General features: G+C 39.5%; 3 protein-coding genes across 3 annotated transcripts; 2 read left to right on the forward strand and 1 right to left on the reverse strand.

Annotated features, from left to right (window-relative positions):
- Nucleotides 1-1,346: 1,346 nt before the first annotated feature.
- On the forward strand, nucleotides 1,347-3,651 carry LOC133708869 (probable protein phosphatase 2C 13). Its single transcript, XM_062134426.1, has 2 exons — nucleotides 1,347-1,549; nucleotides 2,467-3,651. Exons 1-2 carry the CDS (start codon nucleotides 1,484-1,486, stop codon nucleotides 3,448-3,450), a joined length of 1,050 nt encoding a protein of 349 aa, XP_061990410.1. The 5' UTR covers nucleotides 1,347-1,483; the 3' UTR covers nucleotides 3,451-3,651.
- Nucleotides 3,652-4,213: 562 nt separating this feature from the next.
- On the forward strand, nucleotides 4,214-6,502 carry LOC133708868 (dihydrolipoyl dehydrogenase, mitochondrial). The gene is made up of 2 exons (XM_062134425.1): nucleotides 4,214-4,614; nucleotides 5,032-6,502. The coding sequence occupies exons 1-2, from the start codon at nucleotides 4,333-4,335 to the stop codon at nucleotides 6,280-6,282; spliced, it is 1,533 nt and encodes a 510-aa protein (XP_061990409.1). The 5' UTR covers nucleotides 4,214-4,332; the 3' UTR covers nucleotides 6,283-6,502.
- Nucleotides 6,503-6,760: 258 nt separating this feature from the next.
- Nucleotides 6,761-9,607, reverse strand: LOC133708870 (uncharacterized). The gene is made up of 5 exons (XM_062134427.1): nucleotides 9,477-9,607; nucleotides 8,523-8,606; nucleotides 8,266-8,393; nucleotides 7,967-8,176; nucleotides 6,761-7,507 (listed from the first exon to the last, which is right to left on the reverse strand). Exons 1-5 carry the CDS (start codon nucleotides 9,520-9,522, stop codon nucleotides 7,145-7,147), a joined length of 831 nt encoding a protein of 276 aa, XP_061990411.1. The 5' UTR covers nucleotides 9,523-9,607; the 3' UTR covers nucleotides 6,761-7,144.
- Between the last annotated feature and the right edge of the window lie 16,567 nt (nucleotides 9,608-26,174).

Consider the following 26,174-nt stretch of genomic DNA (forward strand, 5'->3'; position numbering starts at 1 on the left):
CGCAATCCCTGTTGTATATGAATTTAAGGTACCAGCACCAAAATAAAGTTTCATAGTCACTATTTTCCCTTTCTTTAATCAAAATGGTCCTTCTGCTAAACGTAATAATTAATATGAAGTCAGAAAAACGTTTAGCATAATTCAATGGCGGTTTTGAAGGAACATACAAATCAATTACGCTTGTTATGAAATCATTAATCATGTGAGAAATGAGGGAGCAATTCTTCTTCATCATTCTTCAATGATAATGATACACATACCCTTTCCTTAGTTTTCAAATCTGATTTGGTATAAAAATTCAAGAGGCCCCTCAAAATCAAATGCTAGATCAAGGACACGTACTTTTTTTCTCTTCTTTTTTTATGACACGTATTGAAAGCTACTAAAAAGTACACAATGACCTTGCTTGTCTTGAAACCCTTGTGTTTATTGTAAAATTTGAGTAATAGTAAAAGGAATGACATGATGATTTCAATGTTCTAGTTTTTTTTTAAATACCTCCAAAGACACATGATGATTTTATCACTCGAGTCAGGGCTAAAGAAATGATATTTGCATCCGAACATGACAATCGAACTTCGGACATCGATCCAAAATCTTGGAGATAGACTCACTCTTTAGAGCAATTCTCAGAAACTTGAAACTCGACCTTGGATATCAAGACTCATACTTGAACTCGACATCCAAAACTCCAAATTAAACAGCCTCATGACTAAAACTTTAGAGTATTAACTTCAAATCAAGAAGTTTGAAACCCAAGACCTCTTGAAAACTTATGCAACTTTCTTTAAAGTTACAAAACAGAACTTAACAAATTATAACGAGACCCGCAGGAGGTAAAAAAAAAATGCGTCGAATGATTATATTATTTTTAGAAATTATTGATCTTGAGTTTTTTTTGTTTCCCATTGTCAATAAACAAAAAACTGAAATATTAACAAAAATCCCTATTAAAAAAAAAAAAAAAACATTTTCGAAAAATAAAATCTCCGTTGACCAGTAAAAAAAAAAGGCGTGAAGGAGAAGCCTGGTGCCCCCACTGTTTAGTTGTCTATCCGTAAAAGGAAAGCGAAAACCGCACAGGAATCGGAAACCAACAGCCGCAAAAGTTAACCCACCAGGGGCAGAACCGTCGAACCACCACACACATTCCAAGTTACCTCCAGCTAGTTACGTGCTTTGACCTTCGCGTGAAACACACGCTTCCTCCTGGAACCACATCAAGCCCGCGTCGAGCCACGCGCACGTGGCGGTAACCAGAGGCGGTGCTACTGGCTGCAGCCGGTAAAAATTTCCATATTCAACCTGTTAAATACCCCCAAGTCTCTCCCATCCGCTTCACATTTGCAACACACAAAAAATCTGAAAATCCAGAGCGATTCAGAATTCGAAGAACCAAAAGAAAAGAAAAAAAAACCCTGATTCCCTTAGTGAAGAAAACCCTAGATTCTCAAATTTCGTGACTTTACGACGGCGTTTAAGGATGATTCTGAGCCAGAATATGGTGGCTGAGGCCGAGATTTCGACCGAGGTTTCGGGATTCGAATCGGTATGTGACTGTGTTGCTTTAGCTTAATTTTTTGAGTTTGTGTGGAGAATTTAGTGATTTGCTTACTGTTTTGTTGAAAGGTGTTAGTTTCTGGTGTTGGGTTTTTGTGGGATTTAGTCGTTGATTTTGTTTTTGGGTTGATGTTTATGCTCAAGATCAGTTTTTGTTTTGTTGAATTGAATTGAATGAACAAAAATCGAACATGGTTGATGGTTTTATGAATCTAATAGGGTTGAATTAGAGTCTACTGAATTACTTGTTTATTGGATTTTTTCCCCTCTGTTTTGTTCTGAATTTCATGGTGTCCATCCTGATGATTTTGAAGTGTAAAGTATTTATCTTTGATGCCTAGAATATTTTTGCAGACTTCAATTCTGGCCCCCACGCTACCCACCCACTTTAGAAAGTTGGTTTTTTGATACCCAGAAAAACCTGACAAATAAGTTCTGATTATGTGCTGGTGACTTGAATTTTAAAGTGTGAAATTTATTGGGAAAGACGTGCTTTTTTGTATTAATTGGTTAAGAGTTTTGAACCTGTTAATTTCTATTTTCTATAATATCATATTAGATTGTGTGCAGATTCTTTTGTTTTCTTACCTGCCTTGTATGTTGCTGGGAATTTTGCTTAAATGGGTGGGCCAGGAAATTGGGAGTTTAGTTTGCCATCTTAATGTTGGGTGATCTTACTATCCTAAGAAATTGGTTGGCTGCTTGCTTTTTGGGATTGTTTGATGCATTCAATAGCTTACTTAATTGCAGAGAAAATGTACTGGTGAAACTGTATAATTACTTTGTGAGTCGGTTGTCTTAGTGGTCTACTTGTTATTTGTTTGTATCTGCATGATCAGTTTTAGAACTGTGGTTTTGAGATGAAGGACACCTGTACTAACCTAATTCTGTGCTTTTTTTTATCAGGTTGTGAGGTGCTCAGAGACCATTGCTAATGCTGTAATAGAGACTGCTGCAGTCAAGTTTGTTCCAACCATTCACTCAGGAAGCCATAGTGACATCGGAGAAAGGCGTTCCATGGATGACGATCACATTCGGATCGATGACCTATCTGCCCGTGTTGGGCCTTTCTTTAATAGTTCCTTGCCAAGTGCATTTTATGCAGTTTTTGATGGGCATGACGGGCCTGCAGCAGCTACTTATATCAAGAGGAATGCCATGAGACTATTTTTTGAAGATGCTGATTTGCCGCATACAGTAGATTTTGATGATGCTTTCTTCAAAGAGTTGGAGAACTCACATAAGAAAGCATTTTTACTGGCAGACCAGGCCTTGGCCGATGAACACAGCGTGGATGGTTCATGTGGAACCACAGCATTGACTGCCCTAGTACTTGGAAGGCAGTTGCTTGTAGCAAATGCTGGTGACTGTCGGGCAGTTCTTTGCAGGAAAGGAATCGCATTTGATATGTCCCAAGATCATAAGCCTACTTACTTGCCGGAACGTAGGCGGGTGGAGCAGTTGGGTGGTTACATTGATGATGGGTATCTGAATGGCTATCTTTCAGTCACCCGAACCCTTGGAAATTGGGATTTCAAATTACCACTTGGCTCCTCATCACCTCTCATTGCTGAACCGGAGGTTCAGCGGGTTAAATTAACAGAAGATGATGAGTTTCTGATTCTTAGTTGTGATGGGATATGGGATGTCATGTCTAGCCAATACGCAGTGAGTCTTGTTCGGCGTGAGCTGAGGAAGCATAATGATCCGCAACAGTGTGCCAGAGAACTCGTGAAAGAAGCACTACGCAAGCATGCATCTGACAATCTCACTGTTATTGTTGTATGCCTCTCTTCTCCTGATTGTGCTGTTGAGCCTCGCTCTGAGGGGCCAAGGTTAAGGAACTGCAGTTTTTCAAGGTTGAGAAGCTTGCTGGAAGGCGGCAATTGAATGTGATTCAGTATTTACTCTTTCTAAAAGGAAATGAACTTCTATCTGTTTGTGGCTGTTTCAGATAGTTATTGAACAAAGCGGTCAGCAGTTTTGTAGGATAGAAGTAGGTACTTTGAGTTGTATTGAATTGAATCGAGTGAACTGTAACATAATTTACAATCTTGATTTAAATCGATTGGATTCAACATTTGTGATTCATATTCTGTTATTCTTCTTCTCATTCCAGCGAGCATTACCTTAAACGGAATCATGCTATGAAAAATTGATCTTTATGGTTTTGCTTCATCGCAATCCAAACAAGGCCTGAGAGTGTTATGGGTCACTGTCCATTGTTGGATTGGCTTCAGTTGGCAGCAGACAAATAGCCTCATCATCTTGCACACCTCCTAAACCAAACATCCCAGTTTGTGATATGCTAAGCCTCTGTGAGGCTACCATTTTCTGCACTTGTACTCTTCTTTTTTTTTATATAAAATGTCTAACTCCAAAAAAAAAAAAAATGAAAATTGAAAATTAGGTAGCCAACACATGATTGTGTGCTAGTAATCAATTGATTTGGCAACTCAATTGGAGTAGTCAAATAAGGTAAGCCTCAACCTGATCGCGTTCGACGGCCACGATTACGTTTCATTTCCAAATCACACTTACATCGTCAACGTGGCAAACGATCAACGGTTACACCAGGAACTGTACTGTGTACCTTAGCACACAGGATCATAAAAAAAAAGGAATATAATAGAAGGCAATAACAGAAAATAAAATTCTGTATAGCAAAGCAAAGCACCACTGTCTGGTTCAGTCATATTTGAAAGGTCCAGCCTTTTGCCTTTGAGCGAAACCAAAAGCTCTCTCTCAATTTTTCACCAGAAACCCTAGAAAATGGCCATGGCAAGCTTTGCTCGGCGGAAGGCCTACCTTCTATCTAGAAACTTGTCCAACACGTCGTCGGAGGCCGTCCGCTACTCCTTCTCCATCACCTCCTTCTCCCGCGGCTTCGCTTCCTCGGGATCTGACGACAACGACGTCGTCGTCATCGGCGGCGGACCCGGCGGCTACGTCGCCGCCATCAAGGCCGCCCAGCTCGGCCTCAAGACCACCTGCATCGAGAAGCGCGGTGCTCTCGGCGGCACCTGCCTCAACGTCGGCTGCATACCCTCCAAGGTATTCTCTCTCTCCTCATTCTTACACTCTTACTAGGGTTTTTAATCTATTATAGGTTTAATTTTGATAATCGTGTGTGATTTGTTGGTTGATTTTACTATCTGTTGGATCTAATTGTTTGGTCCATATGTTAGATTTCAGTCGCTTGATTGTGATTTTGGTTTCATTTTGATTGGATTGAGTTGATTAATTGAAATCTTATGTGGGGCAAAATGGTGCTAGTTTACTTGGTTTTGTTCAAATTTCATCTGACCCTGTGATTGATGAGCCAGTAAATAAGCCATAAAATTCACTGCTTCTGTCAAGTAAATGTTATCTTGCTTTTGGTATAACTAGGTGGGTCTTTGTGGCTTCCTTGAATTATGTTGGTGTGAGTTGCTGGTGAAATTTAGCTCTAACTGAACGTTTAATGTCCAGGCGCTTCTTCATTCGTCTCACATGTACCACGAAGCTCTGCATTCATTTAAAAGTCATGGTGTTAAGTTCGACAATGTTCAGATCGATTTGCCTGCCATGATGTCCCAGAAAGACAAAGCCGTGTCTAATCTGACTAAAGGAATCGAAGGTCTGTTCAAGAAGAATAAGGTGACTTATGTTAAAGGCTATGGAAAGTTCATCTCCCCCAATGAAGTTTCAGTGGACACCATTGATGGCGGGAATACGGTTGTGAAAGGAAAAAATATTATCATTGCCACGGGTTCTGATGTCAAATCTTTGCCCGGGGTTACCATTGATGAGAAGAAAATAGTATCATCAACTGGTGCTTTGGCTCTGTCAGAAATCCCAAAGAAACTTGTGGTTGTTGGAGCAGGATATATTGGCCTTGAGATGGGCTCAGTCTGGGGAAGACTTGGTTCTGAGATAACTGTTGTTGAGTTTGGACCTGATATTGTCCCATCAATGGATTCGGAAATCCGCAAGCAATTCCAGCGTTCCCTTGAGAAGCAAGGGATGAAATTTGTACTCAAAACAAAAGTGGTAGGAGTTGATACTTCTGGAGATGGTGTGAAGTTGACCCTTGAACCAGCAGCTGGTGGTGAGCAGACCACACTTGAAGCTGATGTTGTTCTTGTATCCGCTGGCAGGAATCCATTCACATCTGGGCTCGATCTGGACAAGATAGGAGTTGAAACTGACAAGATGGGGAGAATTTTAGTGAATGAAAGGTTTGTAACAAATGTTCCAAGTGTTCATGCAATTGGTGATGTTATTCCTGGACCTATGCTCGCTCACAAGGCAGAAGAGGATGGGGTTGCATGTGTGGAGTTCATAGCTGGTAAGGTTGGCCATGTGGACTATGATAAGGTCCCTGGGGTTGTCTATACTCACCCTGAGGTTGCGTCTGTTGGAAAGACCGAGGAGCAAGTGAAGGCCCTAGGCGTCGAATACCGAGTTGGAAAGTTCCCATTCTTGGCAAACAGCAGAGCCAAGGCAATAGATGATGCTGAAGGACTAGTCAAGATTTTGGCTGAGAAAGAAACAGATAAGATCTTGGGAGTTCACATCATGGCACCCAATGCGGGAGAGCTCATTCACGAGGCAGCCATAGCATTGCAGTATGATGCATCAAGTGAGGACATTGCTCGCGTTTGCCATGCACATCCAACCATGAGTGAGGCCTTGAAGGAAGCTGCCATGGCGACTTATGACAAGGCCATTCACATCTAGAAAAATTAATTACTTTTACTCTTGTTTTCATTTCGTCTTATTTTTTAAGAATTTTGGAATGACTTGTGAAGAACTTTCCATCTAGTTATTTTGGCCTTCATTGAAGGTTGCAGATAAAGTACTTGATTACAAGGTTTTCTGTCCCTTTGGTTACAGTAAGGGAATGACAAGATCTCAATGTGAATAACAACACAAGCAGGGCTTCGATTTCTTTAAAGAACGAGCAAAGAGATTATTTGTGTTGTTTATGATATTTTGGTCGTGTACAACTAGTTTGTTCTTTGTTGTGTCAACTCTTACATCCAAATCTGTAAGGTTGCAATATTATAAATTAAGGACGTTGAGTTTTGTAGATGTTTCCACACATGATATTGTTACACACTGGCCAAACTATAAATCGTCGGCAATCTCCTCCGTTATTCTGTCTCGATTGTGGGTCTAATATATAACGTAACGGGTAAAGAATGGCCAAGACCAATTCAGAAGAGAAACCATCTTATCATTATTCTTATTGCAGTACAACCACATAATAAGAAAGAATTGAGCTACATTGCTCTGTTATGCTCCTGCTCTATAAGAAACAAGACCTACAATCCCACCCATAAATTTTGATTCAAATAAAATAGCTAGTTTACAATTAATGCCCTTCTCTCCTCTCTCATAGAGAATCCGGGCTGTTGAAAACACCTAATGCAAATGATGCCCAATACCCCCTTACAAACTACTCGAAGGCTTTCATTTTTGCTCTGTAAACGAAATCAAAGCAAAGATACCGATAGTTCAGCAACTTTTCATGTCCTCCCCACAATTGTAAGTTTGGCAGTTTGGTACAAGCATTCAGAAGCAGCCCTGAATTGTGCAGTTATGGACCCTCCCTCATATCAGGCCTCCTTTTGGCCTGCACAGCCAGCCGTGCATCCCTCTCCCGTTCAAACTCCCGATAATCTGCTCGCTCCAAGAAGGAAACCTTGTCTAGATATTGGTTTGAACTCTTCTTGTAAGCATCCAACTCCTCATCCAACCCTTTTTCTTCCTTAAACTCTCCCCAGTCCTTTTTGGTTTTGTCGAGCACACTGAGCTTTTGTTTCTTCTTGATCTGTTCAAGCACGGCATCAACAGCTGAAGGTGCATGAGCTTTCGCCTTTTCAGATGCTTCCTTTGAATCAGCGTCAACAAGCTTCTTAACTTCAATTTGTTGACCGGCAAAGTCCCGGACCTCTGTGATCTACAAAAAGAAACAGAAGTGTTGGATTTGATTTTTAATTTAATAATTCATTTATGAACTAACCATGCAAGCCGATAGAATATCACTTTAAAAAAAAATGCAGCTTTACATTCAGATGATGACTGATTTGGCTGCTCTCGTAAATATTAAAATTTGATTTAGATCAGCTCAAGAAATTCAACCTAAAAAGGAAATTTTTGGGCAATAACAAAGACTACTCAAGTAGCAAAAGATGGCTGGTAATTAGATGCATATAGACACATTTTATATTATATCCTCAAATGGCATGCATCTCATCAAATATGATTCTCAAGCAAAAACATGGCGACTAATCAAAAGGTCCATCTTAAAGAAAAGCCAATTTTATACAGACAGGTCTCAAAAGTGTATACCAAGCCGCCACCCCCCCCATATGGCACCAGAGTGCAAAAGAGCAGGAGAACGAAACAATGTACTTACCTCAACTTTCCCTCTACCTAATACTGCAGCTCCAGCATCCTTAACTTCTACGAGGGCAGCAGCAGCTAGCTTCCTGGCATTCTCACTAGAGCTGTCCTGCATGACAATATCAGTAGTGTTGTTCTGTGCGACACTTAATCCCTTCTGTGATAGATCTTCTTTTGGGGACTCCGTCTTCTTTGGTGCCAGGCCGAGATATGCCTTCCAACCCTGAGAAGAAATACGTCAGTAAGAAGTCAAGTTCTAGCCACTTAAATTTTATCATCCAACACAAACAGTGAGAATGAAGAAATCCTCACATCAGACGATGCCTTCTTTGGAGTTTTATTCGCAGGTGAATGAGACTTCTTTAATAAATCCTTGAAATTCTTAGTAGATATTCCTTTATTCATTTGCTCCCACATGGCATCTACCCGGGCTTTTACATCTATCAAGAAAGGAAAGACAGGACATCAAACCTTCTGATCAACAAACTGATGTAATATTTTAGAGATAAACCAAACAGAAGAACAGGAATTGGGGAAACATGCATTTGTGAATGAGAAGAATTTCTGACCGGTTTCTTCAGGTTTTGAGTTTGAGCTTGGAAGAGTAGCAGCTCCCTGTGCAGACTCAACACCATCCTTTTCACTTGCACTACCTGAAACACAAAACCAAATAACTTAACCATATGTAGGGGAACTGGCTATACAGAAATAGTGGTATGAGTACGACTAGTCCTGGCAGAAAGCTAGGTTGTAGCTTTGAAGGAGCAATGCACCAACAGTTGCTCAATAAGAAGTTGGAAAACCAGTCTACCTGGAAGCCAATTAATAAATAAACACATCTCATGTCCAACGATTTTGCATAAATCTTCAAAACATGATAAGTTTCAATAGTTGTAGACTATCTCCAGACATCAAGCACCGAAATCAGTAGACAACAAAGATACATAAATAACATTGTCAGAACATGTGATGCTGATCTTCAAATTTCTCAACTGCTACTCTACGTATATTACCAATTTTGAGTTAATTAAGACTAAAAGACACCTAGAAGAGGTTATAGCCTAGCTTCTTATTTGATATAGTTTGAGATAACAAAAAAAAAAAAAACCAGACAACAAAGGCTTCAAACCCATAAAAGAGTAGATAATGCAGCTGAAAACCCGAAAGTTTTCGAGCCAAGTTACTATTCTATGAATTGGGTAATTGGGCCTGCAGCTTTCCATTACTATACCAAACAGAAAATCAAGCACCTCGATCCATAAATCTACAAAATGCTTTAATGCCTCACCAAATTAACTACTCGATTTGTTTATCATTACAGGGATTCAAATACCCATTTTTGTTTAGAAAACAGAAGCAAAATTACTTTGGGTTTCAGTTTTGGGTTAAAAACACCATTGATTTTCTCAAAATCTTCTAGGCCCTGTTCGTGGATTAAGAACAGAAGTCGCGGGGCAAAGAAGGTGAATCGAAAACCCAAGAAATAGAATTGGGAAAAGGAAAGAGAAAGAAGAAGAGGGTACCTGAGGTTGAGGCATCGAATGGGTTGGTGGAGGAGGTCGAAGCCATTGAAGACGAAGCGAAAGTCGAAAGTGCAGTCCTGTATATGGAGCTATTTATTACAGAGGAGAGTCCTGTTATCGGGTTTCGCGGGGTTCGAAGAGACCCAAATCGTCTTTTGGGCTTCTCTGACATCTCATGAGGCTTTGATAATTTATTCAGGCCCAAACAGATACATAAATTTATTTACCAAAAAAAATTACATAAATTTCATTAATGACTTTTCATTATTTGGTGATAAGTACGATAGAAATAAATCAATATTATTTCAAGGTTTTAAATATCGGTATTGTTAGAAATACACCGGTAGTATTAGCGAAGATACGAAAGAAAATATCTAATATCGGTTATATATTGGTAAATGTCGATACTTGTAAGTGTAGATATTAAAACTTTTTTGGGGTTCATGTGTAACGCAACTGTGACCACAAGAATAGCCTGCATGCACTGGTAAGCAAGGCAATTGTTTTTTCGAGGATGAGAATAATTTCTACCTGGATGTAGTAGTTTCTTTTTCATTGCAAAAATAGATGTTTCAAACATTCAGGGCACGTTTACTTAATTGGAATGGAAAATAATCATGAATCGGAGACAAGTGGAATGGGAGAAGAAATGAATCGGTATTGATTTCGGAGGATTGATTCCTAAACCCATCTCCCCCATTCGTAATCAAATTCCTGAGTATTCAGGAATTGATTCCTGATAAGGAGGTGGGACTTACATCCATTCTGATTCCTTCATGTGTTAGTAAACGTGTTGCCTCTGAAAATCACCTCGGCCAAGAAAGCCGAGAGATCAAGGAACAAATGTCTTTCTCAATGAATTGATTGCGGGGTGTGCCAGCACACGGCCAGAAGGCCAAGTGTTCAATTGTAGATGTAGTGCGCGTGATTCTGACTTATCAAGCAATTGTTGGCCGAGGAAGGAACTTATTCTCGGCCGATAGTTCGCTGCCTTTGGATCAAGGACTTGATGGCTGAAGGTCGGGTGAATTGGGTGTGGTTGTGAGAGTATGAGTGAATACAAATTGTCTGGTCACAAGGCTTAGGTCAATTGGATCCAAGTAATAACAAGCAACAGTAAAAGTGAACTCGTAACGAATGAAATTCTCAAGATTGATAGCTACTATGCGACTATGAACAGTAAATAACATGATCAAATAAACAAAGCATAAAGCAAATAACAAAGACAATAATGATGAAACTGAAATCTGGAATGGCTGAAAACTATTAACTATTGTTTGAAAGAAACAAATAAAACAATTCAAAATCGATACTAGGCTACAAGGAAAGTAAAGTAACTGTAACTAGCAGAGCAAACTAACTAAGGAAACAAACGGAACTTCTACCTAAGCAAAAGGTAAGACGAAAACAAGAAAAGCTTGATGGCTTGAGTTTTTGGAGTTGTGTGTGTGTGATGTCTTCTGTCGATGCTTCTATTTATATTGGCTGCTCTGTGACTTGAACTGATCTCTTGGCTCTTTGAAGTTGAGTGGAATTCAGCCTCCTCTTGCCTCAGTGACTCTATCTTGATTTGGCTCCAATACTTATCGTCGGCTGACTTGATTCTGGACTCTATCTTGATCGGCTCTGATGGTCGTCATCAGCGGCTGCAATTAATCTTGAAATAGGCTATCTTGGATTGAACTCTCCTTATCGGCTAACGAACTTCAATTCGATTGAAATACTAACTTGATCAAATCTCATCTTTATCACTTATCGACCTTCTCTGTCAATCGGCTATTATCTTCCCAAGTTGAGTTTGAGTTGGAAACTGACTAGAGTGATTTGAACAATTGGCCGATGGGCTTTTAGACAATAAATCTCTTTTCTAATTGATGACTACGGGCCGGCCGATAACCAAAGGCCTAGCTTTGTCTGACTCGTCTTGGACCAACTGAACTGTCCAATTATTCATCGGCCGACATGTTTAGTCATCGGTCCATTCGTTCCTTGAGCGGCTTATTAAAGTTTGAAGTCACTCAATGACTATCTGCACATTAGGTATGTCTGAGTGGACATACAAATGTGGGTACAAACATCGCAGGAATTCTTTTACCCGGAATCATTCTGATTCCTTTATGTGTTAGTAAACACAAGAATGTTTTTACCCCGTAATTATTCCCTCTGATTCCAAATAAGTAAACGTGCCCTCAGATCAATCAGATTCTTTCAAATGTTGTTTGGATTGAATATTATTCTTTTTTTTTGGTCAAATAATTCATTAATTAGATGGAACACATATTACAAACATAATAGAAAGACAACATGAATACATGTTCTACCTTAGTTATTTTAAAGAATACAACATAAGATACATCGTTGTTTTCTCTCTCTCTCTCTCTCTAGGGTTACAATTATGGTTAGGGTTTGCGAATGAGTTCCAGCAAGTAAAATCAAGAGCTTCAAAGCTATGGAGAACATTGATGCCATGGCAACTCGACTGGCAGCCTCTCTGGCTATTGCGAAGGGGAAGAGGGCTGTAGATCTGAGGCCTTCCAAGGGCAAGGGCCTTGGGCGGCCTAAGGTGTATATGGTGCGCAGGTTACTTACTGCTCGGGAGTATAAGAGGAGATCTTTCCTAAGGATATTTCTATCTGCATGGAACATCAAAGAAGACTTTAGCGTTAAGCCTGCAGATGGGGATGAGGTCCTCTTCACATTTTTGGATCCAACTGACAGAGCCAGGTTGTGGTGTGAGGGGCTATAGGGATTCGAACAGTGCCCTGATTACTCTCGTAGAGTATGATGGCGTGGAGAGATCAATCTGCTACCATTGTAGCTAGCGATCGTCTTATTGGATCGCGCTGTTAAAGATCCCACCAGCGTTTCGCTCTAAGAGGGTGATGCGCATGATCGAAAGTATGCTCGGTGATATGAAGGAGTGGGACAGACCAGCTTTCTGGCGAGGTGTGCTGCGTATTCGGGTTGAGATAGAGTTCTATCAGCCTTTGCTTCTCCATTGGCTGTTTTGTTTGGAGGACAAGGTCAAGGCCATGGTGCACTTCAAGCATCACAAGAATTTTGGAAGGTGCGGCCGGTGTGGTCTTGTGACCGATGTGCGGCTGCCTTCCTCGGGGCCACCACTACAGGGGGTGGAAAACGGTGGAAGAGCACAATTGGCCAAGTAGGTAGTGGGGTCTGGAATGGCGGCACTAGTGGCAAGCTCATCTGAAATTACGGTTAACAGTGGTGGCCCGACACTGCATTGGTACCTGTAGAGTGGCTGCAACTCTATCTTTTGTTCTTGCAGGTTCCTTTCTTCCTCAGAGATTTAGGCATCAGGTTACTATAAGGGAGATTCCAATCACTGGTAAGAGAAGGAAACGATCGGGGGATACTTATGTGTGTCCAAAAAAACCAAGGCTTAACTTGGCAATTGGGAAGAGAAAAATTGAGGCTGCAACCGTGGGTTTATCACTTTGGAGTCGCCTGTGGTAAACCCAAGCAAGAAGAAGATAGGCCACCCCATTGGCAGTCAGAATAAGAAACCATATGTCACTGCTAGCAAATGCAAGAAAGGTAATGAAGTGGGAGGTGAGAAAAAGAAGAAGTTGAAGGCTAGAAAAAATCTGCTATCCCAGATGGATGAGGCTTCGGTTAAGGAGTTTTATTTTTTTCACATGTCTGGTGTGTGCGGAGGTAGCTTCTAGGAGCTTTCTAAGATATTGTTTTTATGTTTCATGTGTACGTACCATAATTGCATGTAGGTAGGTGAACCGTAGATGAATGATTTTTCTTTTGAAGGTGAGACTATTTTTGTGTGTACTAGGCTTGCTTTTAAGCGAGCTTCGCTTGAACTATAATGGGCTACGGTACTTAGATAGAGAGAATTGGTTGTTTCCCCGCCAATGTCTCTATACTCAAGTGTTTGTAGTCTCTAGCCATTTATGGCTGTTGATCTAACTTCTAGTTTCAAAAAATTTCGATCACATATTGGGATCTTGACTGTTCAGTTTTTAGGTCTCAGTGAGTAGATCACTTATGTAAATTTTCATCCAAATTGATTATCGTTAAGGTATCGAACTAGATTAAATCAATGGACGAACTAAATCTGTCGAACCTGAACCGTTCATGCTTATAATTGTAAATCATAGTTATAAATGCCTTAATGATCATCAATTAGGCTAAAAATTTGCTTAAGTGATCTGCTCATTGAGACTAAAAACTAAACGGTGAATATCTCAATATGTGATCGAAAAGTTGGTCTAATGAGTGATCCCTTAAAATTACTACAAAAATGGATCTCACACGCGTGCGTGCACTTCCACACACATACTTCCAAGCATCGCCTATGCGATAATTAATTAAAAAGAAAAGAATTAATAAAATGGCCCATTCATCTTTTATTGTTCCTCTCTTACTAGCTCTCGTGTTTGTTACTACCTCTCATGACTTTCAAGATCATGTGAAAGGTACAAGGGATCAACAACATTTGCTGTAAAACTCACAATCTTAGTTTATGTGTGATCGTTCTTGTAACACCCCAAACTGCACCTCTTCAGTTTGAGCATGTCACAGTGCCGCGAGTCTCTAAAACACAAACCGAATGCTCGATTAACATTCTAGAGAACCGCAAGACAATTTGTTTAATAAACCTTTCGTGAAAGCACAGCGGAAATAAAAATATTTTGAGGTGAAAAATCTTTGGGTTAATAAAGTCAATTATTTCGTCCAGAACTTGACATGAATGATCACTCGAGGAAATAACTAACCTCAAGGAATAAGAATCTAGCAAAGTTCAACACAAGACTCACATCCAACAAGTTCCGAAAAACAAAGTTCAAGAAATAGAATTCGGAATAGAACCTGGAACCTGAGTTCTGAAAAAGGGTTTATCGAACTTGCTTCCGCACACCCAGCTCCTTCCATTACTATCCCGTCACCAGTGCACAGTACCTGCATTCACATTGTTGTAGGGGTGAGCTTTCGTCATCACTACTCATAGGGACTTTACCCCGACTAGATTTGAAAACCGACAAGTAAATAAACTTTTAGACTGGCCAGTATGAGGCGAATTACTATGCGACGAAATTTGAAATGGAAAGTAGTCCAAACGATCTCGATTAAGCTCGATAAAATTTTCGGGACTCACAGTTCTCAAATCCAACCCTAGAACCCCTCAAGCTGACCTCACACGCCTGGCGAGGCTCACCATCGACTTAGCAGGTGAGAAAGTTGTACCAATCTCTAGCTCATTTGCTCCTTTATCAATCAGCCAACACTAACCAACAGCTTAATCAACGGTAATGTTTTGTACATTGAGTTACAACAATGCCATTGGCAGCATTGATCAAGCCCCAGAGAGATTGAAAGCGGGAACCTACAATGGTGTTAATTCTACAACATCTGCTATTATCAAATCAGTTAGTAATTGGTTTCATTAATCAAGACTTGAGAGCAGCCGCACCAGCCCTTTATTCAAAAAAAAAAAAATCAGTTAGTAATTGTGAAAGGAATTTTTGGCCACAATCCTTTTGCAAAGAGTTGAAGGATCTTTGTAGCATCACTTTGGTTGCATATCTAATATGATAAATCCGAGATACATACCATATTTGGAAATTGATACATACCATATTTGGTCTCTGCAGCTCACCATTTAATGAGATCAGCATTTTCGTGATTTTTCTGAATTTTCAATATTTAGATGCATTTTTGAAATTCATATACGATTTGGCCGTAATTTGTTATTTGTTACCCATTCGTATGTAAGGTCAGGATTCAAGAGACATAAATTTATTCAAACTGCACATTTAAGTACATTTTCTGTAGGGCTAAATACAAATTACTACCCTGTGGTTTAGGTCCAAAATCAATTCAGTCCCTGAACTTCTAATTTCATCAAAAACACCCCTGCACTTTCAATTTTGATCTAATAGGTCCAATTTGTTAGTTTTGCCGACAATTGAGTTATTTAACTTGTTAATGTGGATCATATATGGCCTATGTTTTATGATGTGGTGTCGAGGTGGTCTGCATTGTCAATTTAGGAGTGAGTCCTACTATTAAAAATAAATAGTTTTTCTACAAATAATCCAACTATTTGAAAGAATATTAACGAATTGGACCTATTAGATCAAAATTGAAAGTGCAGGGGTGTTTTTGATGAAATTAGAAGTTCAGGGACTGAATTGATTTTGAACTTAAACCACAGGATACTAACTAGTATTTAGCCCTTTTCCGTATATATTTTGATTCTTCTAGCTAGACTTTTATGCTAGATGATGTACCATACAATGATTTGGTGTGCGCAAAGCAAAAGCTCAAGCTGTTTCACACCTTAAATATTGATTAAATCTAAAACTAAACGTCTAAACCTTATAATTTCTCCCCATATCTCACATAATTATTTATAGTTGTTTTTATTAATGTAAATAGATTGGTTTGAAAATTTGATGTTAATCCTATCTTATAAAAGATAGACACCAGAAGTAGCGTTGTCATACTTATATGTTAATATATCACACTAAATTAGGATAGACACGGTCATGTTAACCTCATGTCGATGGTACTGCACTACATCTCAGTGCACATATGATAATGCCATTATTCATTAAATCACATATACATACAATCATAGAACCCATTTCTAAAGTAAACCTTATCCATATATAATCATACATCAGTTTGAATAATGAAACAGTCACTTCTAATTCAATGACACAATGATACATTGAACAACATCAATCTTGGGGTGGATTAATGATTGCTGACCACCGATTCTATAAAAAAGAGGTGCATAATAGATTCTCTTGCGTCAAGTATGAGCAATTACATGGAGATCAATTTGCCAAAAACTCTTATCTATAAATTGTTAGATATTGTATCCGAATTTAACCACCCAATGTCAATATTCTTGGGCAAGTTCTAAATTATATCAATCTAATTATTAGTTTATTCCGACATCTCACATGTTCATATGCTCTATAGATGGAAAACTTATTACAATGTATGTATGTACGTTCGCGGTATCACACCAACTAGAAAATACACCATCATGGTAATTTTATTTTGATGGTCATACATCCTTAGGCATAAGCTATGCATGATTTATTCATAAGGTATGTGGTTCGGGTTGATTCCAACCTTTTTCATACAAGGCCACAACCTTTTTTTACAAGTTATGCAGTGTTTAGCGTCTCGTTGCGAGTTGTTCTGACATGTAATTTGCTTACCGGACAACCGATCGTTAGGCATGGTTGGTGTGGGTTGCTTCTGTGTGTTTAGGCATCCTAATGTTGGGGAATAATGGTGGTGAAATGACCTAGGCAATTATAGATGCATTGGCGAGCAAGGCAATTATACTTTTTGGAAATGAGAGTTGTTTCTACCAGGATGTAGTGGTCTGCTTTTCGTTGCAAGCATAGAGCATGAAAACTTCAGATCAATGGGATTCTTCCAAAAACCGTTCGATTTGAATACTTAATTTTATTGATGTACAATCCTACTTTAGAAGGATTAAAAAACAAAACATTAGATCCACTCATGCCTCTTCTGCTTATCTTGATGATCTTGATGGAGTATCTCGGCAAAGAAGAATCTCTGTTAGGCCTAATAATAGGCCAAGCTAGCTAGTTCGGTTTTAGTCTGTTTCTTTGTTTCTATATATATATATATAATTGAATTCAGTGATCAATGAGATTTTTCTGACCACGGCGCTGATCCTTCTGTACTTGCCAGGTTAAATGAGAAGTTGAAGGATCTTTCTAGCATCGCTTTGGTTATATCTAACATATGATATACCTCAAGCCAATAATACTGTTTCGGTCTATAGTTTGAGACTAAGATCACATAAATAGAATTATTAATTGTGTGTTCTATTCTCTAATTATTATTTTTTTAGAAAAATAATCTTTTTTTTTTTATTAAAAACATAGCGATACTTTTATTAAATTAAGGTAAAATAGCTACAATCAAATTGTAAAGCATCCAAAACAAATGTTGGAGCTTGATCTATCCCTATCCGATTGGTATGGGATTTGAGATCTAAGGCACCTAGTCTACCTGTGCTAGAAGCAACAAGGAAAACTAGACAAATTTTCAAGAGCCAGAATGGTGTATACATGCAATCCCTAAAAGGTTCATGGTACCATTCACTATTACATTGAAGCTCACAAGAGCCTACATATCTATTGAAGGTCATATCACACAAAGTAAAGTAGCTTGAATCCTCCTTCGCCAATGCACGCAATTGTGGTGCTCCAGAAAATTCATTTACTTGGCTTGAAATAACCCCATAGTATGCAAACTCGTATCACCTATGTCAAACATAAGCGAAGTGAGTTGGGTCAATCCTCCCGGATTTTTTGAAAAATAATCTTAAATTGAAGTTCAGCGAAATTACACATAACGACCCATCTATAAGGGCTGTTAGATGGAGCCGCTATCTAAGCAATTCAACATTTTAAGGGCTCCATCTAACAGCTCATCTATAAGGGCTGTTAGATGGAGCCGCTATCTAAGCAATTCAACATTTTAAATCTAACAATGAAGCACATCCATAAAAAACCATACTCTACCTACGAAAAAATAAAATAGCGGAGGCTTTGTTGCTATCCCTGGCAACATTTCTCAATCCTGGATTGAGCTTCTTGGTGCCAACTCAAGCAAAAGAGTAGCACCATCACCATCTTCCTCCATAAAAGGAGCTTCCACAGTCTCCTGAACTATACCATTGAGATTCCACTGCCTCTTCCTTAGTCGCCATGTTAGCCTCTTTTCAAGGGAGTCTCTTCTTCTTGGGCTTAGGAACCCCCAAAATAGGCCTTGAAATGTTTTTGCTACCTTTTGGATGACCTCGTTTATTTGGTGACGCATACACCACCCCATTCATATTAGGAAGGTCAAAGACCTTCCTCAACATCCACTGGTACAAAGTCTGCCACATTAGTTAGCTCGGTCTATCCTCACTTTGATTAAAGTTATCTATTTCTATTCAATATTTAAATGTGCATCTTTGAAATTTATATATTTCTTGGCATTGTTGAGGTATAATTTGTTCTTTGTTATGCAATTAATTTGGTATCCCAAGATAGGATCTTAGAGATGTGAATTCATTCAAAATGCACAATTTTTTTTTTTTTTTGAAGAATATCATGTCGATATATTAATATTTTCTCAGGCCAGAAAGAACCATTACATATCCTCCCTCTACCATCTCTGGGTAGAAAAATAGTTTGTGGTGAAAACCACAGCGATACATAGATTAGGTCCGATCATTTGACGGTACCCATGCTCACTTATTAAAAAAGCCTAGAAACTATGTTACAATGACAAGTAAATAGGCTTAGTTCAAAAGAAAAAACTAAATTTTTTCCTTGCCCTTAACACTAGGGCTAGGAGGTTTTCCAGGGCAAAGCATGCTAAGCACCTCTTCAGTTGCAATCTTCTTACCCTTTGAAGAGTTCTTGTTTTTCGAGCCCAAAGGCCGGCCTCTTTTCTTCTTTGATTCCACTTTGACGAGCTGCAGAGACTCCTTAGGGAGTGATCCTTCCTTAGGAACTAAGACACCCCCCGGGGCTGCAATGAGACCCAGTGATTTAGCAGAGAATTTGGTTTGGAACTCTGGAACTTTCAGTTTCTTAGGCAGTATAGCGGAGCTAGCAGCAGTCTCACCATCATGAAACAGAAATTTCAGTTTCTTTGGGGACGTATACGGTGATGCAGGCCTATTTCTTTTCACAGTGGATGGTTCCACGCCCACAGGAACTAAGGCTAGGGCATTTCCTTCCTCAACAGGCCTTAGGTTTTCACTACGCACAACAATAGGCTTGCGGTGCTTGTTTATAACAGAAGTGCCAAATAGGTTACGCACTACTGGAGGCAGTAGCGGTGTTTGCAGGCCTTGAAAGCGGAACGATCCATTCTGGAAACGAAGATCAGACAAACCTGGAAAATGGGATGTGAGCGACTTCCCTGATGTCTCCGATCGGGTAGTGGTGTTATGCATAGCCTGGGCATCAACAGTAGGGCAAACGTCCTGTTCATGACACAGGAGATGGCAATCTTTGCATATTCCATGCAAATTTTCATAAAAAAAGGTAATCTCTTTCACCACTCTAGGGATGATCTTGAGAGTCCGTTTCAAGAAGAATGGATGGGAAATAGCATGAGCTACATGAACCCTAATTTGATTCTTATTGTCATACTGTCTTTGATCAAAATCCAAATACTTACCCGCAACAGAAGCAACATTCATGATAATCTTTTTCTCTTCTAGGGCTGGAGGGATACCTGTGATTTTGACCCAAAAAAAAGAGCAGATTCATGGGGATGACAAGAGGATCATCCATGCCATCATAATGCTGTAGCAGGACCGGAGCTTTGTTAAAATACCACGGCCCTCCCCGTAAAACCTTATTTCGATCACGTTTCAGATCAAAGGAAAAAACAAAGCGGCCTTGAGTACTGTCTTGAACCTTGAAGGCTCCATCAATGATCCAGATGCGTCGGAAGTGGCGCTGCAGATCCTGAGTGCCAAACTGTTTCTTTGTCATTGGTTTGGCTAGAAGGAAAGCCTGAGAGTTGGAACGCCTGTCTGAGCCGTTCAAGTGCGAGATGTCAACGACATCAGAGCCCGCTAGGGTGAGAGAGGCCGCGAAGCTTGCAGTAACGTCGTCAATGGACGTCATTGTGCAGTAAACAGAGACCTTAGGGTGTACCGCCGTCAGGAGGAAGAATAGGGTTTGGGAGCGGCTAGAGTCGCATTAGGGTTTTTTTCAAAAAATTCAAAATGCACAAATAAGTACATGTATTGCCAATATATAGTGTTGTTAATTGTTGGGTGAGACATTTTGAGACTTGGTATTTGATCTATCCAAAATATGGTTGTTCAAAATCAGAGTTTATCATAATTTTAGGGGATAGGGATTAGGAAATGGGAGCTTCTATTCATACCTCCAAAATTGCTATTTGGACCTCTTTATTTTTTCAAGTGATAATTGACTTTGTCAACTCATGTCAAATTACCAATAAAGACACAAAAGAGAAGAAAAAAATTAAATAAAGTCTTTTCCCTTTTAGAGGTATGAAATCAACAAATGGTCATCCTCATGTCATTTTTTCCCTTTTGTTTTTGTTATGGTCTTCATCCTTACCAAGCAGCGGAGAAATCAACAGACCAGTTCCTTACTTTGCAGTTCCTCAAGTCAATTTCGGATATGCAATATTCTCTAACCAAAACACCAACAGACCACTTTCTCTTAAAACCATACTCATCCATTGAAACATATTGTTCCCATGGAGAGAGAGAGCTATCAATTGAAAGTTTTTTTTTTTTTTTTTTAAGCTTAGTTGTATCAAGAGTAAAATAATATTGTGAAATGTTCAAAAATTGATGGAGGTCTAACTACCGATTTTGGAGGTATATGAATAGAACACTCTAAAAAAAAGTTTTTATTGATATTATTGGATGATGGGTATTATGGGAAAATTAGGGAGGTGTAGATAGCATATTTGTTATTTGTAAAAGTAAGTTGGAGGTCTATTAAGTGGGGAGGTCTAAATACCAATTTTGGAGGTATGAATAGAAGCTCCCTTAGGAAATTGGTGAAAAACTTTAATAATTTGGTGAGAGGGGTAAAAGATACTGTTTTTTCACATAAACATGCATCACCATTTAGCCTGAATAAAAAGCATTACCTATATCAACTTTTCACACAAAACTTTAGTTTCTTTCAATATCTCATATATGTGTTTTGAGATTTTGAACATTCCCTAAATATTAAAATGATTGTGTCATTTTTCTAATTGAGATTTTGAGCATTCCCTAAATATTAGTAGTTGATGCATGTATCCTATCTAACTTTAGATGGACACCCCCCCCCCCCCGAAATGGCTCAAGAGTCTTCTCTAATATTATTCATGTTCTCAACGAAAAATAAAAAATACAAATAAAAATACAAGGCCCATACCCCAAAAACCCTAGATGCAGACCCACCAACTAAGCCCACCGCAACCTGATCGATCGACAGGCTGATCAACAACAACGCCGCCCATCCATCTAGGTGCACTCCCACCGTTACCAAACCAATGATCACCGCCGTGAGCCATACCATCAACACCATCAGAGCCAGTCATAACCACCCTCAACCCAAGAAAATGAAAATGTTAACGCAAAAAACAAAAAAAAAACAAAAAAAATGTTACACACAAACATGATACAACGCCATTATTCCTTAATTCATATACATGTATGTCTATAACCAATTTCAAGAAACAACCAACTTATAGCAGTACTAGGACAGTCTAAAACTACAATGTTCATGGAGTCTTAAACACTTGAATCTTCAATTTTGTTTAGGCAACACAATCTAATGCAGTAGCCCTGTAGAACGATTAGAAAATAAAACATGCATAAAAAATATACATATATAGTTGGGGTTTTAAAGAATAAAAGTGCATCAAAACATACAAATATATATACATACGATGGTTCGATTTTAGCTAGAGAAGAAACACATAGATTGTAGTTCTGTGTTTGTTTGCACGTTTGGTCTATGAGAGAGGCCCTGCAATTGCTTATTGGAAGAAACACAATTTGAATGAAAAATATCGTGAGTAGTGGTAGAGATGTTGAAATGGTCTTCGAGATGTCTTCATCTTTGCATGATAAAAGGTTTTGAAAATGCTGATTTGTGTGCCCTAGGTATGGAATAATGGTTAAGGTGCAGCGCTAGGTCGATTTTATTGGGTATATATATACCGTACTATAACATACGATAAACGGTACTAATTAAGTTACAGTGTTTGAAACATTTATAAATTTGGCAAGTTTTCAACGGCATGGAATTTGATATGGTGGAAATTGAATGTTGTGAACATACTAAACTGTCAATGCACATAATCAATACTTGAGACCATTTGCTTACTATGGTTAATATACTACAGGCTGTTCAAGTTGGTATTTCGGGCCCAAAGATAAGTCATTTGCTTTTCGCAGATGATTCCCTTTTCTTCTTGAAAGCATCTGTATCTAATTGTGAAGTTCTCTCTGATGTACTGCACCATTATTGTTTAGCCTCGGGGCAACTTATCAACACTGACAAGTCAGCTCTCTATTTCTCTCCCAATAATTTACCTCAGATTGTGCAGCTGTTGAGTTTTATTTTGGGCATAAAGTCAGTGGATGATCCTGGGAAATACTTGGGACTCCCTACTATTTGGAGTCGATCAAAAGTTTCAGCTCTTGGTTATGTTAGAGACAACATTTTGAGGAAAATAAAAGGATGGAAACAGGCAACGTTGTCTCCTGCTGGGAAAGAGATTATGATAAAGTCTGTGGCTACTTCAATTCCAGCCTATCCTATGTCTTGTTTCAAATTTCCAAAGTCCTTGTGTACTCAAATAAACTCTGCTTTAGCTCGGTTCTGGTGGGGAAATTCCCTAACTGACGGTTTGCATTGGAAGGATTGGCAGAGTTTGGGGGCTTCTAAGGTACTTGGAGGACTTGGTTTTCGTCATTTGGAGAGCTTTAATCTAGCTCTTCTTGCCAAGCAAGCTTGGCGAATTCTGGAATCCCCTAATTCTCTTTGGGTTCGTGTCCTACAAGCTAGATATTTCCCTTCTTCTTCTTTCTGGCAAGCTCGGAAAGGTGGATCTTCATCTTGGATTTGGTCTAGTTTATTAGAGGGTCGAAATCTTATTTCTCAAGGTTCTATGTGGAAGGTGGGCAATGGCTGCTCAATTGACGTCTGGACTGATAAATGGATCCCAACCAAGCACTCTACCTGCTCAGTTTCTTATGGTGAACATCCCCCTCTTTTGGTAAACAATCTGATTGTTCAAGGTTCTGGTCTGTGGGACTTATCTACTATAGCACATACAATATCGCTGGCTGATCAAAATGCCATTCATGCAATTCCTTTGTTGGATGACCAAACTGCAGATTCTTTGATCTGGCCTTTTCAGAAATCAGGTACTTACTCTGTTCGTTCGGGCTATTATCTGGCTCACTCCAATCTTGCTCCGTCTACCCCCTCCAAGGCCTCCTCTTCGCATTTGGTGTCTGATAAGGTTTGGAAATGGATTTGGGGAATTTCATCCCTCCCCAAAATCAAGTTATTCTTGTGGAAAGTGGTGCACAACTTTGTTGCAACAAAGGCAAATTTGCATTACCGTCATCTAGCAGGCTCAAATCTTTGCCCTCTATGTGAAGCCTTTCCTGAAACCATTGAACATGTCCTGTTTACCTGCGATTGGGCTCGTCGAGTTTGGTTTGCTCATCCTTTGGGCTATCAGGTTTCTTGTGCTATGATCACTACCGTCGACTGCTGGTTATTGTCTCTAATTAATCAGAAAGCTTCTTTTGCCTCAGACTTTCATTTTGTTTCAACTCACATCTCCTTCTTACTCTGGAATATATGGAAACAACGTTGTCACTCTGTGTTCAACCACGTCAATCCGGATTCAATTTCTGTGTCTAAGAAGGCTTCTCTATTGGCAAATGAATTTCTCTCCACCAAGTGTTCATCAATCCCAGGTCGTCTTCATCCAACTGGTCACTTGGTCTCTACAAACTGGACCTGTCCTCCTTTTGGTTCATTTAAGATTAATACCGATGCTACTTGGAATTCTCAAACTTTGAAATGTGGCTTTGCCGCTTTACTTCGAGATTCAACAGGTATATTACGAGGTGGCCAATTTTCTGATGGTAAAGCTACTTCTGCTGAAGCTGCAGAAGCTCAGGCCGTTCTTCTTGGTCTTCGGTTGGCAAAGTTACATGCTATTGACTCTATCTCTATGGAAGCTGATTGCCTCTCTCTCATTTCAGCTTTGAAATCTCCTAAAGGAGGGGTGTCTTGGTCTGCATCTTCTTGGTTTTGTCAGATCAAACATTTTGCCTCTTCTTTTTCTTCTATTAACTGGTTTTGGACCAGTAGGGAAGCTAACAGGGCCGCTGATTATGTTGCTCATCTTGCTTCAAGGCTGGAGTGTCCTCTGAATTGGATTCAGAACCCACCTCCAACCCTCTATCACATCCTCCAATCTGATGCAGTTTCTGCCCCCCCTTGAGAGTCTGTTCCTTGGGGTTTAAATTCTGTCTTTTCTTTTGCTTTGTTTGGTTTCTTTGTGTGTTTGTAATGTTACTTTCTTTGCCAAAAAAAAAAAAAAAAAAATACTTGAGACCATTTGGTTTTTATCAAGAGTCGCTCCGGAGATCTCGGAGCTGAGCATACCAAAACCCTCGAGGCTTCAGTAGTAAGGCGGCGGGGATCTTCGTTTGCTTTGGGTGACTCGGGCGTCTCTCTTTCGCGGCGGAGGCAGTGCAGTCTGGACTCTGGTGGTGGATCAGTTTCGACTTGTGATCGGAGTTATCGGGCTTTGGGATCTAAGCCGCATCTGAGGCGGTTTTGTTTGATCGTTAGCATACGGTGTGTAGCTGACGTGAAGCGGCGTCGACTTGGGTTAGTGGAGGTGTGAAGCGCTTGGCGGTGCTTTGCCGGAGGCGTAGCAGGTTTTCGTATTGGGATCTCCTTTTATTTCGTTTGCAGGTGCTTCCAAGCTAGAGCTAAAGCAACTTTCTTTCCAACTGTCTTGATGGGGGAAGGCCGTGGAAGGCCACCAGAGTGGTGATGGGCGGTGGCCGCATCTCCTGAAGGTCAGAACCGGTCGATCTGGGGGTGGGAGGCGAAGGGTTTGGGTAGTGGGCTTTTGGGCCTCTACCGATTTGGGCTGCAGATGCAGGCTGGTGAACTGGGCCTAGTTGGTTCAGTTCCCCTTTCCTCCTACACTGGGGTTGGGCTTGGTTTTGGGTTTTCTGGGAGGTGGCATATCCTGTACTGTTCCTCGAATGTTGCTGTGGCTGTGTTGAGTGTTGCGACGTACACCATGAAGGTCTTAGGCGTCAAGATGTTCAATCCAGTGGTTCCATTTTAGGGCAGTGTAGGGATAGGGAGTTTTTAATTTCTGCATTTTATTTTTGCAATTCCTTTAGGATTTTAGTTTTTTGGAGTTTCATTTTGGATTTTAGTCGTTTTATTCGAGTATTGATTTGTAATATGAGGTGGTCCTTGGACCTCTCAAGCTTGACCGAGTGAGGGGTATGATTTTAATATCAATGGATCAGTCTTCCATTCCCCTAAAAAAAAAAAAAAATACTTGAGACCATTTGTCTTCCTCAATCACTTGGTAAATGGTACAATTGAAGAAATGAAATCAAACCTTTGACCCTACGTCTTGGCTTAGGAAAATCATGATTTTGGCTTTTGAATTTTTGATTCCAAGTTCAAACCCTATATCATATCTCTCTCCTTTTTTCTTTCTTTTTCGTTTTAGCTTTCTTAGTTACAGATCGCTCGAGAGAGTCGAAGACAATTATTGGGGAAAACTTTATATACTCTTACCAGCTTCTCTTCTATAAGAAAGAACTGATCACCATGCATGGCTCTTGAGAATCTTTTATATAATATTAATTAGTTCCAATGAAGAATCTTTTATATACACTAGCATTTTTCCACACATGCTCTGCATGTGCAAGTTATTAAATTTTTTTTTTCAGAAAATAAAAAAGAAAAAAGTTGGTTATTGCAGAGAAAAGAAAATGGGAGAGAGAAAAGTGGGTTGTGGATATTTTTTTTCAAATTTTTTTAATAAAAATATATTTTGTAAATGTCTTAATTATCCTTGTGATTTAATTAATTTTCAAAGTTTATTAATCTTCTA

This window comes from Rosa rugosa, chromosome 5 (assembly GCF_958449725.1).
Source record: "Rosa rugosa chromosome 5, drRosRugo1.1, whole genome shotgun sequence".
Lineage (NCBI taxonomy): Eukaryota > Viridiplantae > Streptophyta > Magnoliopsida > Rosales > Rosaceae > Rosa > Rosa rugosa.

Coding starts and splice junctions, on each gene's coding strand:
- LOC133708869 (XM_062134426.1), top strand. CDS start 1,484: ATGATTCTGAGCCAGAATATGGTGGCTGAGGCCGAGATTTCGACCGAG. Junction 1,550..2,466: donor AGGTTTCGGGATTCGAATCG/GTATGTGACTGT, acceptor TTTTTTTATCAG/GTTGTGAGGTGCTCAGAGAC.
- LOC133708868 (XM_062134425.1), top strand. CDS start 4,333: ATGGCCATGGCAAGCTTTGCTCGGCGGAAGGCCTACCTTCTATCTAGA. Junction 4,615..5,031: donor TCGGCTGCATACCCTCCAAG/GTATTCTCTCTC, acceptor TTTAATGTCCAG/GCGCTTCTTCATTCGTCTCA.
- LOC133708870 (XM_062134427.1), bottom strand. CDS start 9,522: ATGGCTTCGACCTCCTCCACCAACCCATTCGATGCCTCAACCTCAG. Junction 8,177..8,265: donor CAAAGAAGGCATCGTCTGAT/GTGAGGATTTCT, acceptor ATTTCTTCTCAG/GGTTGGAAGGCATATCTCGG. Junction 7,508..7,966: donor TAGGTAGAGGGAAAGTTGAG/GTAAGTACATTG, acceptor TTCTTTTTGTAG/ATCACAGAGGTCCGGGACTT.